Raw genomic sequence first — 13,868 nt, forward strand, 5'->3', positions numbered from 1 at the left:
TTTTCATTTGACTTTCGGCATTAATTTCATGTGCTGTTTGTTTTGTCACAAGGATGGAATTATTTTCTCCGCCTAAATGAGAAAAAATATCTTTTATACTAATAGTATACATTAATATCAAAGTACATACTGCTGCATTGCAAATTATAAAACTCAATTGCAAAAGATATAAATGGCAGAATTAAAAAGGGGGAGGGGTGCTAAAAGGTAAACCTTCATTTAGTTAATACCATTTGGATATGCTTTCAAAAAGACGAGGAGATTCGAAAAAAGATCGCCACTGTGATCGACCCCTTTCCCTACTATTACAATTTTTACTTGTCCTTTTTAATACACTTTTTTCCTCGTAAATATGTCATTTTTTAGGTTTGTACCCCCCCCCCCCACTTTCCCTTTAAAAATCTAAGATTTTCTTGACCCATCTTGGGCCTTTATGATGGCTAATAAGGTGCGCACTAAATATCCCTATAAATTTAAGTTTTTAAATAAGCATTTGCAGTAAAACGTATACACAGTAACAAAACTCACTTGATTCCGTTGTGCATCTATGCATTTTAACATCATCTAAGCTGGAAAAGTACAAATTGCAGTCTTCACATTGATAAAGCACGTTTTTCTCCGCCATTTTTGTTACGTAATAATTCCCGCTGCACCACCTCTTTAGAAAGGATAGAGAGAATCCGTCCGGAATCGGATTCCAAATCGTTCCATTGCAATTCTACGCGTTCTGGACTTTCGGAAGCGTGAAAGGAACGCACCCCATATATATAGGAGAGGGTAATTTTTTATATATGAAGTGCAAATATGTCATTATCTTTTTCAACAAAGAAAACCCATTATGACAATATAACAGCATCAAATTAATATATAAAACATTCAAACACCTACGATAAAAATTCGTAAAAAAATTGCAGGAGTAAAATTAACCCGATATACAGTATATATCCACAATTGGCCACGACAAACTTAAAGAATGCATACATTCATAGAAGCAGATTTTGAAAGCATTATAGATGGTAGTCACATTTACTTGTTTGATAACTACAATGTCTACATCTGCTTTCATTAAAGGCCATTATCACTGAGAAATCTTTAAAATCGTATAAAACATTGTTTCATTTTAAACTATCCTTTCAAATTTCAATAAAATTAAAAATAAACAATTCAAAACGGTCCTGAAAGAAATAAATCGTCAAATGTCATGTAAAAAAAACTTACAAAAATTACAAAAAAAAAAAGCCATAATTTAAATTAAACGGGGTTAAAATGCCACAAAACGCCCACTCAGAAACTACCTATACACAGTAGTATTCTAAACTTAAATGTTATATCGGAAAGTTGAATTTGTTCAAAAGATTTCCATTTTCGGTTCAGAATCGAAAGAAACTAAAACTTTATCATTAGCTCTGCTATCGTGCATCCTGTATTGATTCAATATCCAAATTGGATTTTTGAAAAAAAAAAAAAAAAAATGGAAACAGAGGTTTGATCAAATTATTGATCCATGAAAAGCAGAAACTCCGATAAAAATGCAAATTTTCATGAAAATGAAACTGACCTAAAACTCTGATGTGCACAGTATAGTTCTTAATTCGGATCCAAGATCTCTAGGTTTAGATTAAAAAAAAGAAGAAATCTTTGACGCTTTGAGTGTTCTAATTGTCAGAACCATCATTTATTAATTTTATTTAACAAGTAATTTCCTTTCTCGAAATGTACACAATGGTACAGACCAAAATACCTGATAATTGTCTTATCAAAGCAAGTTGAATTTAATGTTGAATCTATTACAGCAACTGCCTTGCAAGTGTAGAAACTATTAAGAATTGAAACACCCCAAAATTGAGCTGAGTAAAATTCTAAGGCTAGAGGAAATATTTCCACAACATCTATACATGATAACAATAATTCTGCTTCTAAAATATTTTTTGTAATAAAAGTATCTACATACGTATTTTAGTATATAAAATTTATGCAACATTAGTATTGCAGCCAAAAACTTGAATAAATCCTGCTTAGAAAATAATATTTATTCAAAAAGACTGTTCATAGTTATAGTCCTATCCAGTGTGGATAGAAATAATCCATATAGTCTGAGCTATAGGCAATTCGACGTTTTGAATCTTCCACAATCGGCCATTTGTAATACGTCACTGTTCCGTTTGTGAACCAGCCAGCCCACCAGCTGTAGGAACCCACTGAGGATATCATGTGATCACAAGACGCCATTAAAGCCAAATCTTCTTCCGGGGAATTCCCGTAGATAAATTCGACCGTGTAGTTTTTTGGCATATTTGCTTTACTCCAAGTCAGACCATTGGAACAAACAACATAAACTGGACTGAGGTAACTGCTAAAGAATTGGATTGCTTTTTCAAAGTACTCCTTGGTTGCAACCAAATAGCCATGTCCAGAGTTGACCATGTCACCACGTCTCACGTGGATAGCGATCAAAGTAACAGTCTCCCTGGATGTATTATATTTCCTTAAAATATTTTCCATGATGTTATCTGCTTTTGTCTGAATGTGGCTCCTAAACCTGAGGATTTCTCGTAGTTCACGTGATACATTATGAAAATATTTCCATGACTGTAAATATCGCCCCACTCTGTATGTTGCATTTGGTTTAAAATCTTCAACATTTTCATCATATGCACTCGCTTGATGTTCTCTACGAAATATTGCGCTGTCACACTCGTGTTTGTATGTGCTGATGAGAATGTTTTTATTATCTTTTATTTGAAATATTTGGTAAATTTTATCATTTACTCCGACTACTAACTTCATACCTTTAGAGGCAGCAATTCCATAGCCTGATGCAAACTGAAATAACTTATTCCCAATTCTTCCTATGTACTTAACACACACATAAAACTCTTTCGACATATTTGTTGTGGTAGATACTGGGAGGAATGTAGTTTTGGCAACAGAAGACAACTTCGACATTCCTGTATTGACAGTTTTTAAAGATGGAACTATGTTTCTCCAAGTCAATAGTGACGAAGTGTTCCATTCTGCATGTGCTATGGAGATATATGTTTTTCTTTTGGAATTTGGCGTCTCCATTGATTTGTCTAGATCTATGGTACCTATGACATTATTTGAAGACACCTGGTGTTTTCGTATAGTATCATTTATAATTCTGATGGGACTATATTGAGCTGGTCCAACATGATTGGTCATAATGATGAGGGAAACAGCAGTTATCAACATTGCAAACAGACTCGCAACAACGTATGCTAAATCTGCAATGATAAAATAACACAGAATAACATACTCTATAGATTCATGGGTTGTCATTTGTACTTGTACAGCAATTTCCTGGATTTTATGTCGAAAAACAAGAAATTATATTGCCTCATGGAATGCTTGCAAGAGGAATCCAATCATTATATTAAACGAATAAATATTGAATAAAATGCAAAGCGAATATGAATTGATTTACTTACAGCGTTTTACATTCAAGGATATAGCTGACCTTGTTTCTCTACTTTTCATTTTGACTCATAAGAAAATCTTTCATTTGAAGAATAAAGCCTAGAAAAAAAATATTGAAAAGTAAATATTGTAAACTGTAAAAGGTAGACTGGGTATCTACATTCATAGCTTAAAATCATACGACTGAGATGCTCACTTGTTTTGAAATAAATAAATAATCGCCTTACGGAATATACTTGAATATATTACCCCCGGTTGGGGCGGGAGTGAGTGTCCTTATAAAGCGAATTTCTCTTTGCTTTCTATATTAATATTTCTTCACGTAGGACAGCTATGTTAATTTAAAAGTTATTGTAAATTAAGACTGCAAGTATTGTAAATTAAGACTGCTTTGAAAATAATGTTAATTTCATTGCAATATGTATCGGTAACGATCCCCTAATAAAACAATAATGTTCAAATAGCTGCATCTCACTTCCATTCTCAATGACCATGTAGTGGGGGGGCGGCATGGTCATCCATCGGTGTTGAAAGCAAGTTTTTGACTTGCTTAGATAGCCGAGTGATCTAAAGCGCTGTTCCCGCACTGCTAGGAGACAGATTCCGCAGTTCGAGAGGTTTTCAGTTTACAAGAGACGGTGTTTTAGACATATCTTGAGTGAAATGAAATAACACACTTAAGTCATGCTCTCACTCAATGCGTCATGAACTCAAATACTTTATATCACCAAAGAGTAAGTGCACAGAGTTTTAATTTTCTTTTTTACAAGAGAAAAAAGGAAACAACGACAAGGCTATCATTCTAAATCATTCGCTATTTTTTTTTATTCATTTCTTTATCTATCTTTTGCATAACTAATGATAAAATTGCCATTAATATTAATACATCTGTATGCACATATAACATATCATAATGAAGGGACAATGCTTCTAGGAAAGGTATGTAGGTAGGTCACTCACGTTAAAGGTACAAGTAGTTCAATCATGAATTTTGACTTCTTTGAGTTATTTCATCCATGTTTCTCCCCTCATATATGAGTATTAAGTATGATGCCTAACAGTATATAATCCTTTAATATATTTGATTTGAACATTATATTTCATAATCTAACCATTTTGGAAGAAAATAAATCTCAAACAGTACAGGATATTGAGAGCAACTAATGATTGTTAACAATCTTAATCTCAGGAGAAAATAGGAGATTATTGAACATATATTTGGTATTTTTCAAGGACGAAAACCTTATCTTTTAAAAATACATTCTCCTTTTCCCATAAATCTATCTTATACCCATTTCCATGGATAAACACTTAGTCTGATATATTATTTGAACCAAGGAATATTAATTTGTTTTTTTTTCTGAAGTTAACTTGCAGTTTATCGGATTTGTTTGTTTGTTTGTTTAACGTTCCTTTCGAGAATTTTTCACTCATATTGAGACGCCACCACTTGCCGGTGGAGAGCTGCAAATTTAGACCTATACCCTGCACTCTGGGCCATTGAGCAGTGAAGAGTCTTTTTCGTGCCAGCACCTGCTGTGACACTGGACTTCGGTTTATACGATCTTAGCCCAAGGACCGGTCTCCACGTCCCCCAGTGGGATTCGAACCCGCGACGTAAAGATCATCTTTCTCCTCTACTGTAGAGCAAACGTTCCAATCACTGCGCCACGCAGGCGACTTATTGAATTTTTGTACGCATTCAAACAAATATCTACCGTGTTAATATATTTCAAGATTCAAAATTAACGTATTAATCCAAATTTAAATGAGACGAAATTAATATATTAGAACAAAATGAATATTTACTTACTAAAATTTGAGACATTTTGTATTTGTTAACACACCTGATACATATCCTTCTCGTGATTCAGCTCATTAATGAAATCAACTACATGTAGTCCCCGAGTAGTTAATATATACCGATATACCCCAGCAGCTATTATGATTATCATTATGTACATTAATTCATTTCTAGTGATTGTCCTAGTTGTACATATAACAAATAAATGACTGAAAATGTTCAAGGAAGGTGTTTCTGCAATACCTAGAGTTTACATTAATTTTTCCATAAATATTCCTTATTCCTGAAGAGACATAATTTGTCGAAATGCGCATCTGGTCATCAAAATTTATACCGTATATGGTTTTCATGAGAAAGAAATATGTAAAATCAGACATTTTTTGCTCCTGAAGAATATAATGTTAAAGTCTGAGATTTATCTATATACTATATACGCACTCCGTGAAACAGTGAAAACGATCTTTTTTTACTTCCAGCTTATTTGCTGGTCATTGCTGGCTTTGTCAAATATTTTTCTTACCTTTTCACATACATGTGTCATGAATAGAAGACAAAAAATGCAGTCCTCGATCAAAATGAACTTTACAGTAAAAGTTAGACAGACATTTGTAAAGAAAGTATTGTTAGATCATAGCCGAGGATAGTGTGATGTTTTTGTTTTGGATACGTAAGTTTGCATACCCTGCCATTTGTCATCTGCACATTATTCTGTAAAAAACATTCTGATTCTACACACAAGTACTCTGAGGTTGATATAAAGATGCTTGAGTTTCTCATTGACAATATCTATGTAATCTTTGAAGACCAGGTCTTCCATCAATTTGACTTTTAGTATATCGATGACGTTTTATCAATTAACAATATACATTTTCATTCCCAATATACCACTACCACTGCATTTGCCGTTTATGTCTCCCAGTCGATACGATATGCAAGAGCATGTTCTACGTACGAACAATTTCTAATACAGGGCAGGCTGCTGACAAATAAGTTGATGATTGAAGGATATCGACAATCTCGTTTAAATCAGCATTTTGCAAATTCTAAGGTCAATACAATGACCTTGATCGTAAATACAATATATCGGTAGGTCGAATGTTGACTGACGTCTTTCATACAAATTGTTAAGACAATTTTATACAATGAATTGTCTACGGCCTTTTTTCCGTTCACCCGATCATGACAAGGAGCACAGGCGGGTGGTTTTTTTTGTGCATTTTTGTATTGATTTGTATGTTTTCAATTATTTTTTAACAGTTTCTTTTTTAAAAAACTAGCTCTTTCGTCTTGTTTGTCCCAATTGAATCCGTAAATTGTTAATGATGTCACAAACGGCATGGATGGCCCTTGTTTTATGAAAAAAAAATCAAAAAAAAAATCATTTTTTAAACATTCTACCCAAGAAAAATGCGCGATCCCTGCTTAAAAACGCATTATATGCGTAAAAGATAGTTAATTTGCGCTGTAAAATATTACATTTTGCATTAAAATATATTTTAATTTTATTTTCTGACTAAAATCGGGTAGATCTATTCAAAAAGCATTGATACATACCAAAATCACCCATATTGCAAGCATTATTTTGAAATTACTGATGGGTTAATGGATATTTTACTGAATTTGTAAAATGACATCAACATCGCGCGCAACCTCCCAACAATTACACAGATATTGTCAATCAGAAATTCCAGCATCTTCTTAATACATATATCTACCTATAAAAAATAATGGAAGGAGTGGAATGATTTTCATAAAATAGTTTTCTGGATGACTAATGATAAAATATGTTCATTCACATCAAAGTGTCCTTCTTTTTCTTTGTTCATTTCATTTGTTGAATATGATACATCATTTGTTATTCTCTTACTTTGCTTGTACAGTCCCTGAAACGTTCTACTTTCCCATTTTTCCGTTCGCTCACCGTTCGTTCACCGTTCGTTCAGCGTGCGTTCACCGTTCGTTCACCGTGCGTTCACCGTTCGCTCTCCGTTCACAGTTTTGCGTTCACCGTTCACCGTGCGCTCGCGTTCACAAAGCGTTCAGCGTTCGCTCTTCGTTCCGTTCACTTTGCGTTCACCTTGCGTTCAGCGTTCACCTATCGTTCAGTTTTCATTGTCATTCGGAACTCCGAAGTGAAAGGACTTATCTTTTTGTAGGTTAGGAGTTACAGGTTTTTTAATTTAATAACTTACATATCGTGTTTGAAGAATCATTATTTCATGGGGGAAAATAAATACGATATATATTTTTATTATTCTAACTTAGCTGTTAGGTTATTTATTAAATTACTCTGGAATATAAATGTTGTTATAAGCACATTCTGTACCTATGTAGAACGATGCTGAAATATTAAATTTAACTAAAGGCAATGTGCAAGTACAAGCATTGCAACATTTTGTTGTTTTGTTAAAGACGACAATTCTTTAACGGAGATATAATTATCCAAGTCAAATAATTACACAGCAAAATTACGAAAATATTTATTTATAACACTTTTTTTTTCAATAACTACAGAAAATATGATAGAACTAGTTCTGAGAGTTATACATAGTACTGCGGATATCGTATTAATTTATTATCTTTAGAGCGAATTAAATTGATGGTGTGGTTAAAGGAAATAATTATTTAAAATGTAATGCACTACAGAATTTTCTCTACTATAATATGTAAAGTCTATAGTTATAGAGAAAAAAAAATCTTTCTTCACCGCAACTTTATATGTTTGTCATTCGATATGATTAATACCCCCTTTTCCCCCTAAATCGGTTACTTAGTCAGTATTGTATTTCCAGAATATTTTAATTAACATTTAAAAAAAAAAGTTAAGGTCTTTTTTAGAACAAAAATTTCAGTCTCAAAACAAACAGGCATCTAAAAAAGTCACAAAACAATAGTAGTTCAAAATGTACACGTGTCGGCGGTGGTATTTGGAATTGGCAGAGAGTATGTTTCAAATTCAAGTGTTAATGCCCTATGTATTTTATTCAATTATTATTCAAATGTTGGAATCAAATCTAGAATGATAAAAATAAATGTTATAACTTGTTGGAAATACTCGCACTTCGTCTTCGATGTGACGAAACTTTCACACCTGCACAGTGTCGAATGATTTTGATTGACAGGACAAGCACGTGGACTTCGTGTGAACTTGAAGCAGGAAAATAAAAACGAGTATGACTGTCAAACAAATGGATTTGATTTGTTGATTAAAAAAAAGTTACTTTCACTGTCTGATATACTTAGAAAAAAATTTCTAGAGTTTTTGTTTGATATAGGTACAAGCATGTAGTGAAGCCTGAAATGGGAGGGGGGGGGGGGCTAGCTAAAACGGAATATTTCTCTCTCTCTCTCTCTCTCTCTCTCTCTCTCTCTCTCATTTGTCTGTTTAATAAAAACTATAACAGCATATTACTTGAATATCAAGTTCTGAAAATTGAATTTATAACAAATAATATGAATATGTATCTTTGTATTATCTAGTCCTAGTATAATCACGGCCATCTACAGATAAATGTAGAAGTCTGCTCAGTAAACATGGCCGTAGGAACCGAGGGGGGGGCAAGGGGGGGGGGCGTGCCCCCCTCCCCAATAATTTTGCCGATATATGGATTATTATAGTAAACATAGATACTATATTCTTGTGCCCTCGCAATAAAAAGTCTGATGACACATAATATATTATTGTATTAAAAATTTAAAATACGAGCGTATAAATGCAAAACGTCCACTGATCTATGTAATTATTTTTTTTTTCATTACTTTACACGAAATCGCCTTAACACGGAGATATATGAATGGATGTTACAACCACTTTAATTCATTCTATAAGTCAGAAGTTTTCTCTGATTTGTTATCAAGTAAGAATAAACATTTTTATTTTCCAACTAAAAAAATATCTCTTATACTTCAGCGTTCGGCAACAATTGCAATGTTTTAATGCGATAAAAATCGTGTGATTAAAAACTTAATGTGCATGCATCGTCTTTCTCAGGACAATTTTGGAGAATTTATTTTATTGACTTATTTATTCATTCATTTATTGGTTTACTTATTATTCATTTATTTATTTATTTATTGGCACTTGACATAATAAAACAATAAAATAGTTTCAATGCAAGGAAAAGATCAGAGGCATTCCGAATATATCGTTCATTTTGCGTTCACCGTTCGTTCACCGTTCACTTTGCGTTCGCGTTTGCGCTCCGTTCGCGTTCTGCGTTCGCTCACCGTTCAGCGTTCACACATCGTTCACCAAGTTGCGTTCAGCGTTCACACATCGTTCACTCACCGTTCGCTCTGCGTTCGTTCAGCGTTCGTTCAGCGTTCGCTCACCGTTCAAGTGGGAAAGTAGAACGTTTCAGGGACTGTATGTGGAGTGTTTCGAAGTTTTAACTTTACCTATTTTATTATATTTGCCCATTTTTTTTTTTTTTACAGATACAGTTATTTCACAAATTGACTTCCTACATTCCTGTTTCAATAAAGTGAGAAATGTTCTGTTTGAGCATGCATGTAGCTTTTCGTCTCAGCAAAATTTATTTTATGTAAACTGAAACATCACCATTCTACACCCCATGCAAGCAAAAGTTGTGAAGGTCTTTATCCTGGTAAAGCATATCGTGACAGGGACATCCGCTAATCCTGAATGTTTGGAAAAGCAGCAGTCACACTTATTTTGAAGTCTTGGGTTGGAAAGGGTGAGCCTTGTGTATTGAGCATATGTAAACGGAATATTCTGCAGTCAAATTTAAAGAAACGAAGGCCTAAGATTTGATATGAAATATTTCAAACAAGGTACTACCCAGTGGTTATATTTGCTAACAAGGTCATCATATCGACCATAGAATTACGAAATGCTGACTTTAAACAGGGTTGTTGAAATACCTGCAACATCAACTTATGTGTCAGTAGGCTGCCTCGGTTTAAATGTTGATCGTACTTAGAGCATGCTCTTGAGTGTTGAATAAGACAGTAGACATAAATACCATACATATATGCAGGTGATAGCGGGATTGTATACGCACTTTGTATGATTAATCAATGTTTTATATGCGTGATTTATCATTTTTATGCTGATGTCTTACAAAAAAATTGTCTTTATAATTTAGCCATTAAAAATGTATTATACATGAATAAAAAAAATTGAGTCATTATTGATGAAACTTTTAACTATCGCACAAGGACAAAGAACATTGTATAAATTTAAAAAAAAAAGTATTTAAAACAGTGGGATTTATTTCAATGTTATTCATAATTGTAATAGAGTCAGAAAAATACTAGTATGGCTGAGTATTTTGAAATTTATATATTGGTTATATATTGCGGTATTTCCATCCCTTACAATTTTATATTTGTATAAAATTTTTCTACCATCGAAAGGAACCTTAGCAAGGTATAATCAGAGAGTGGAGCTGGTCTATCGATTAGGCTTGTCTGTCACATGCAACATTTATATATTAATTTTTTTTTACTTTAATATTTTTCATTCCTTAAGGATGACGTTTACTCAAGGTTTTAGTTGCCAGAAATGGATTGCTATAAAGTACAATATATTAAATCAAAAATAAAAAAAATAAACAAAATTAAGACATAATAAATCAATATTAATATCAAAATTTAATGTTTTACTATTGAAGAAAATATGCAAGAACAAAGGTAGAATTGTGGTGATGCAGAGGAAATACGGACTTAATTTTAAATTTTCATTTTTTTTTTTTTTTACAAATATTTTTTTCTGATGAGATTGTTCTGAAAGTTTAGATTCTATGTGCTATTAAATATCATTTTGCAAACAAAATGTGTATTATTTCGGATAATTGAATGGAATTTTACACTTATGAGTAAAAAGCATTCCAGACAATATATTTCAAGAATTTGATCTTTGACCTGTTATGATTTTAATTACAACAGAATAGGGGCAGTATAAGTAAACTGAGGCTATAAATAATTTAGAATTCCCATGCTTCATATTTTTGTAATATTAGATTAGAATTGGATAAAATTTAGAAAATCTACACTGGAATAATTAACAAGTTCACTGGTCAAACTCAAACTTCTTATTTCAATTGTTTTTTTTTTTTTTTTTAATTTTATACATTTATATAATTAAATACGGAGATAACGAACAGTATTCAAGCTCAGAAGTCCATTCAAACAATACAAATCAGGAGCAGAGCAAACAAGGACATCTAAAACATCAGAGGTGGGATCAGGTGCCATGGAGAACTAATTGTTTATTATTTATATTTAGCAATACTATTCCATTTCTATTATATTTTATAAACCAAAGTTTTTGCTACTTTTTATATTTTGTTAGTAAATAAAATATTGGTCATTGAATAAAAAAATGAGGTATTTTCAGAGAAATACTCATGCAGGAGCCATTAGCGTGAAAAGTAGGTCATTGACCGAGTTATTTGAAAGTGAATTATAACACTACAATCATATGTCTACAATGTACAAAAAGTGATTTTTCATTCCTATCAATGGATTTTTTTTATCATTTGAGTAAACGTCCTTTTCCATTTAGAAGACCATTTGTCATTTTCACACAGAAGCATTTTCTTTTCAATCATCTGGAAATCGTGGTTATTTCAACATTATATTTTAATGAAAGTAAAAAGAACTGCTGATAAATTGTACAATTCCGCTGCAATTTTCTGTAATTCTTAACTTTTGCATTATATCAAAGTCTTTGTGTCCTTCTGAATAGTAAATAACTAATTGCTTATAAAGATTCGATGAAGCTTTGAAACAAATACCGCTGTTTATACGACTTTCATAATGATTCAGTTCATATTTGAATTGGTACCGAGTATCATTATACCCCCTCACGAAGTTAGAGGAGATATACTGGAATCATTATGTCTATTTTTCCGACAAGCTGTCTGTTCTTTGTCTGTATGTCTAGATTACTTTCTGGATTTATCAAGGGGTATCCACATCAAAAATGATGCAAGGTGCTGAATTCAAATATTTCAAAATTCAACACTTGGAGGGAAAATTAATCTTGGTAACTTTAATGAGAATTAAGCATTAGCAGAGAAGTGAATGATGGTGTTGTCAGCTGCTATTCAAAAGTCTTCTATCAATACACTAAAAAACGATGCATATTTAGTCTTTGCGTGCGAAAAAAAGGTATTCCATATGTATATTTTATTTTCACTTTTATGAATTTCAATACTCGTAAATGAAGTATTGAACTGTAATTGCTTAAAGTAAAACCGTGGACAATAGAAGAGAAAAAATAATAAATGTAGAATATTGAATCGCATGCTTTTAATTGCAGAGGGAAAATCAAATCCGAAAAATATCTTACAGTAACAATTAAAAATCATTATAATCCTGTCCAATGTGGGTAGAAATAATCCATATAGTCTGAGCTGAATTCAGCTCGAAGATCAGAACCCTCCTTTGCGGGCCATTTGAAGTACGTCACCTTTCCATTAGAAAGCCAGCCTGCCCACCAGCTGAAAGAACCTACAGATGATATCACGTGATCACACGATGCCATTAAAGCTAAATCTACTTCCGGTGAATTCCCAGAAATAAACTCAACTTTATATTTTTTCATAATGTTTGCTCTAGACCATTTCAGATCATTGGAACACAGAACATAAATGGGATTAGAATAATTACTGAAGAGTATCATCGCTTTTTCAAAATATTCCTTTGATGCAACTAAATAGCCATATGTATGATTAACCATGTCACCACGTCTTATGTGGATAGCAATTAAAGTTACGTTATCTCTGGTTGTCTTATATTTCTCTAAGATATCTTTTATGATTTTTTTCGCTAAAGTCTGAACGTGATCCCTAAATTTAAGCTGCTTTCGAAGTTCATGTGACGAATTGTGAAAATATTTCCAAGATTGTAAATAATATCCAACTTGATGTGTTGCATTCGTCGCAAAGTTTCCAACATTTTTATCAAATGAAGACGCGCGATTTTCAATAGTGACTTGTGCATTTACACACTCGCGTTCTCTGTCTTCACTTATAAATAGATGTCTGCTGTTTTTCAGTTGAAATACTTGGAATATCAGATCATTTGTGCTAACTAGAAACTTCATATCCTTAGAGGCCGCAATGCCAAATCCAGAGGCAAACTGAAATAATTGATTCCCAAGCCTTCCAATAAAGGTGGGGCATACGTAAAACTCTGAATTTCTCCTAGTCGGTGTACGGTAAGCTGAAGGAGGTTTTGACATCCCTGAAACAGCCTTTTGAATATGCTTAGCTTTAATAACAACAAGTGTGGTTCTAGGTTTCATTAACGATGACGATGTATATATGTCCCTGTCATTTGATGATTTCATCATGTTTTCACCTAAGTTAAAAGTTCCTCTGATTGTCTCCATTGCATTTAACGGAGGATCTAAGAATTCCGTAGGTGTTATAACGTTATTTGAATTCATTTGATTGTATTTTGTGAATTCCATGGGTTTGAAGTGATCTGGACCAAATCTCTTGCTTACTGTAATGAATGTACTGAGGGATACAAATGTTGCAAAAAGACTTGCAACAACACATGCTGAATCTGAAATAAGAAAAAATAATTGCTGTACTTGATGAAATGTGAAGATAACGAACAGTTATTATGCTCAAAAGTCCAATCAAAAATA

The 13,868-nt window shown here is 32.8% G+C and overlaps 2 protein-coding genes across 2 annotated transcripts; both read right to left on the bottom strand.

Moving 5' to 3' along the window:
- Window positions 1-2,052: 2,052 nt before the first annotated feature.
- On the bottom strand, window positions 2,053-3,300 carry LOC133200828 (galactoside alpha-(1,2)-fucosyltransferase 2-like). Its single transcript, XM_061336644.1, has one exon. The coding sequence runs from the start codon at window positions 3,298-3,300 to the stop codon at window positions 2,053-2,055; it is 1,248 nt and encodes a 415-aa protein (XP_061192628.1).
- Window positions 3,301-12,578: 9,278 nt separating this feature from the next.
- Window positions 12,579-13,604, bottom strand: LOC133200830 (galactoside alpha-(1,2)-fucosyltransferase 2-like). Its single transcript, XM_061336645.1, has one exon. It carries the CDS (start codon window positions 13,602-13,604, stop codon window positions 12,579-12,581), a length of 1,026 nt encoding a protein of 341 aa, XP_061192629.1.
- Between the last annotated feature and the right edge of the window lie 264 nt (window positions 13,605-13,868).

The sequence above is a fragment of the Saccostrea echinata genome, unplaced genomic scaffold (assembly GCF_033153115.1).
Source record: "Saccostrea echinata isolate AGI-Se365-2 ecotype Australia unplaced genomic scaffold, CSIRO_AGI_Sech_v1 ptg000041l, whole genome shotgun sequence".
Classification (NCBI taxonomy): domain Eukaryota; kingdom Metazoa; phylum Mollusca; class Bivalvia; order Ostreida; family Ostreidae; genus Saccostrea; species Saccostrea echinata.

Excerpts from the sequence above, each read along its gene's own strand:
- LOC133200828 (XM_061336644.1), bottom strand. The coding sequence starts at position 3,300 with ATGACAACCCATGAATCTATAGAGTATGTTATTCTGTGTTATTTTATC.
- LOC133200830 (XM_061336645.1), bottom strand. The coding sequence starts at position 13,604 with ATGGAGACAATCAGAGGAACTTTTAACTTAGGTGAAAACATGATGAAA.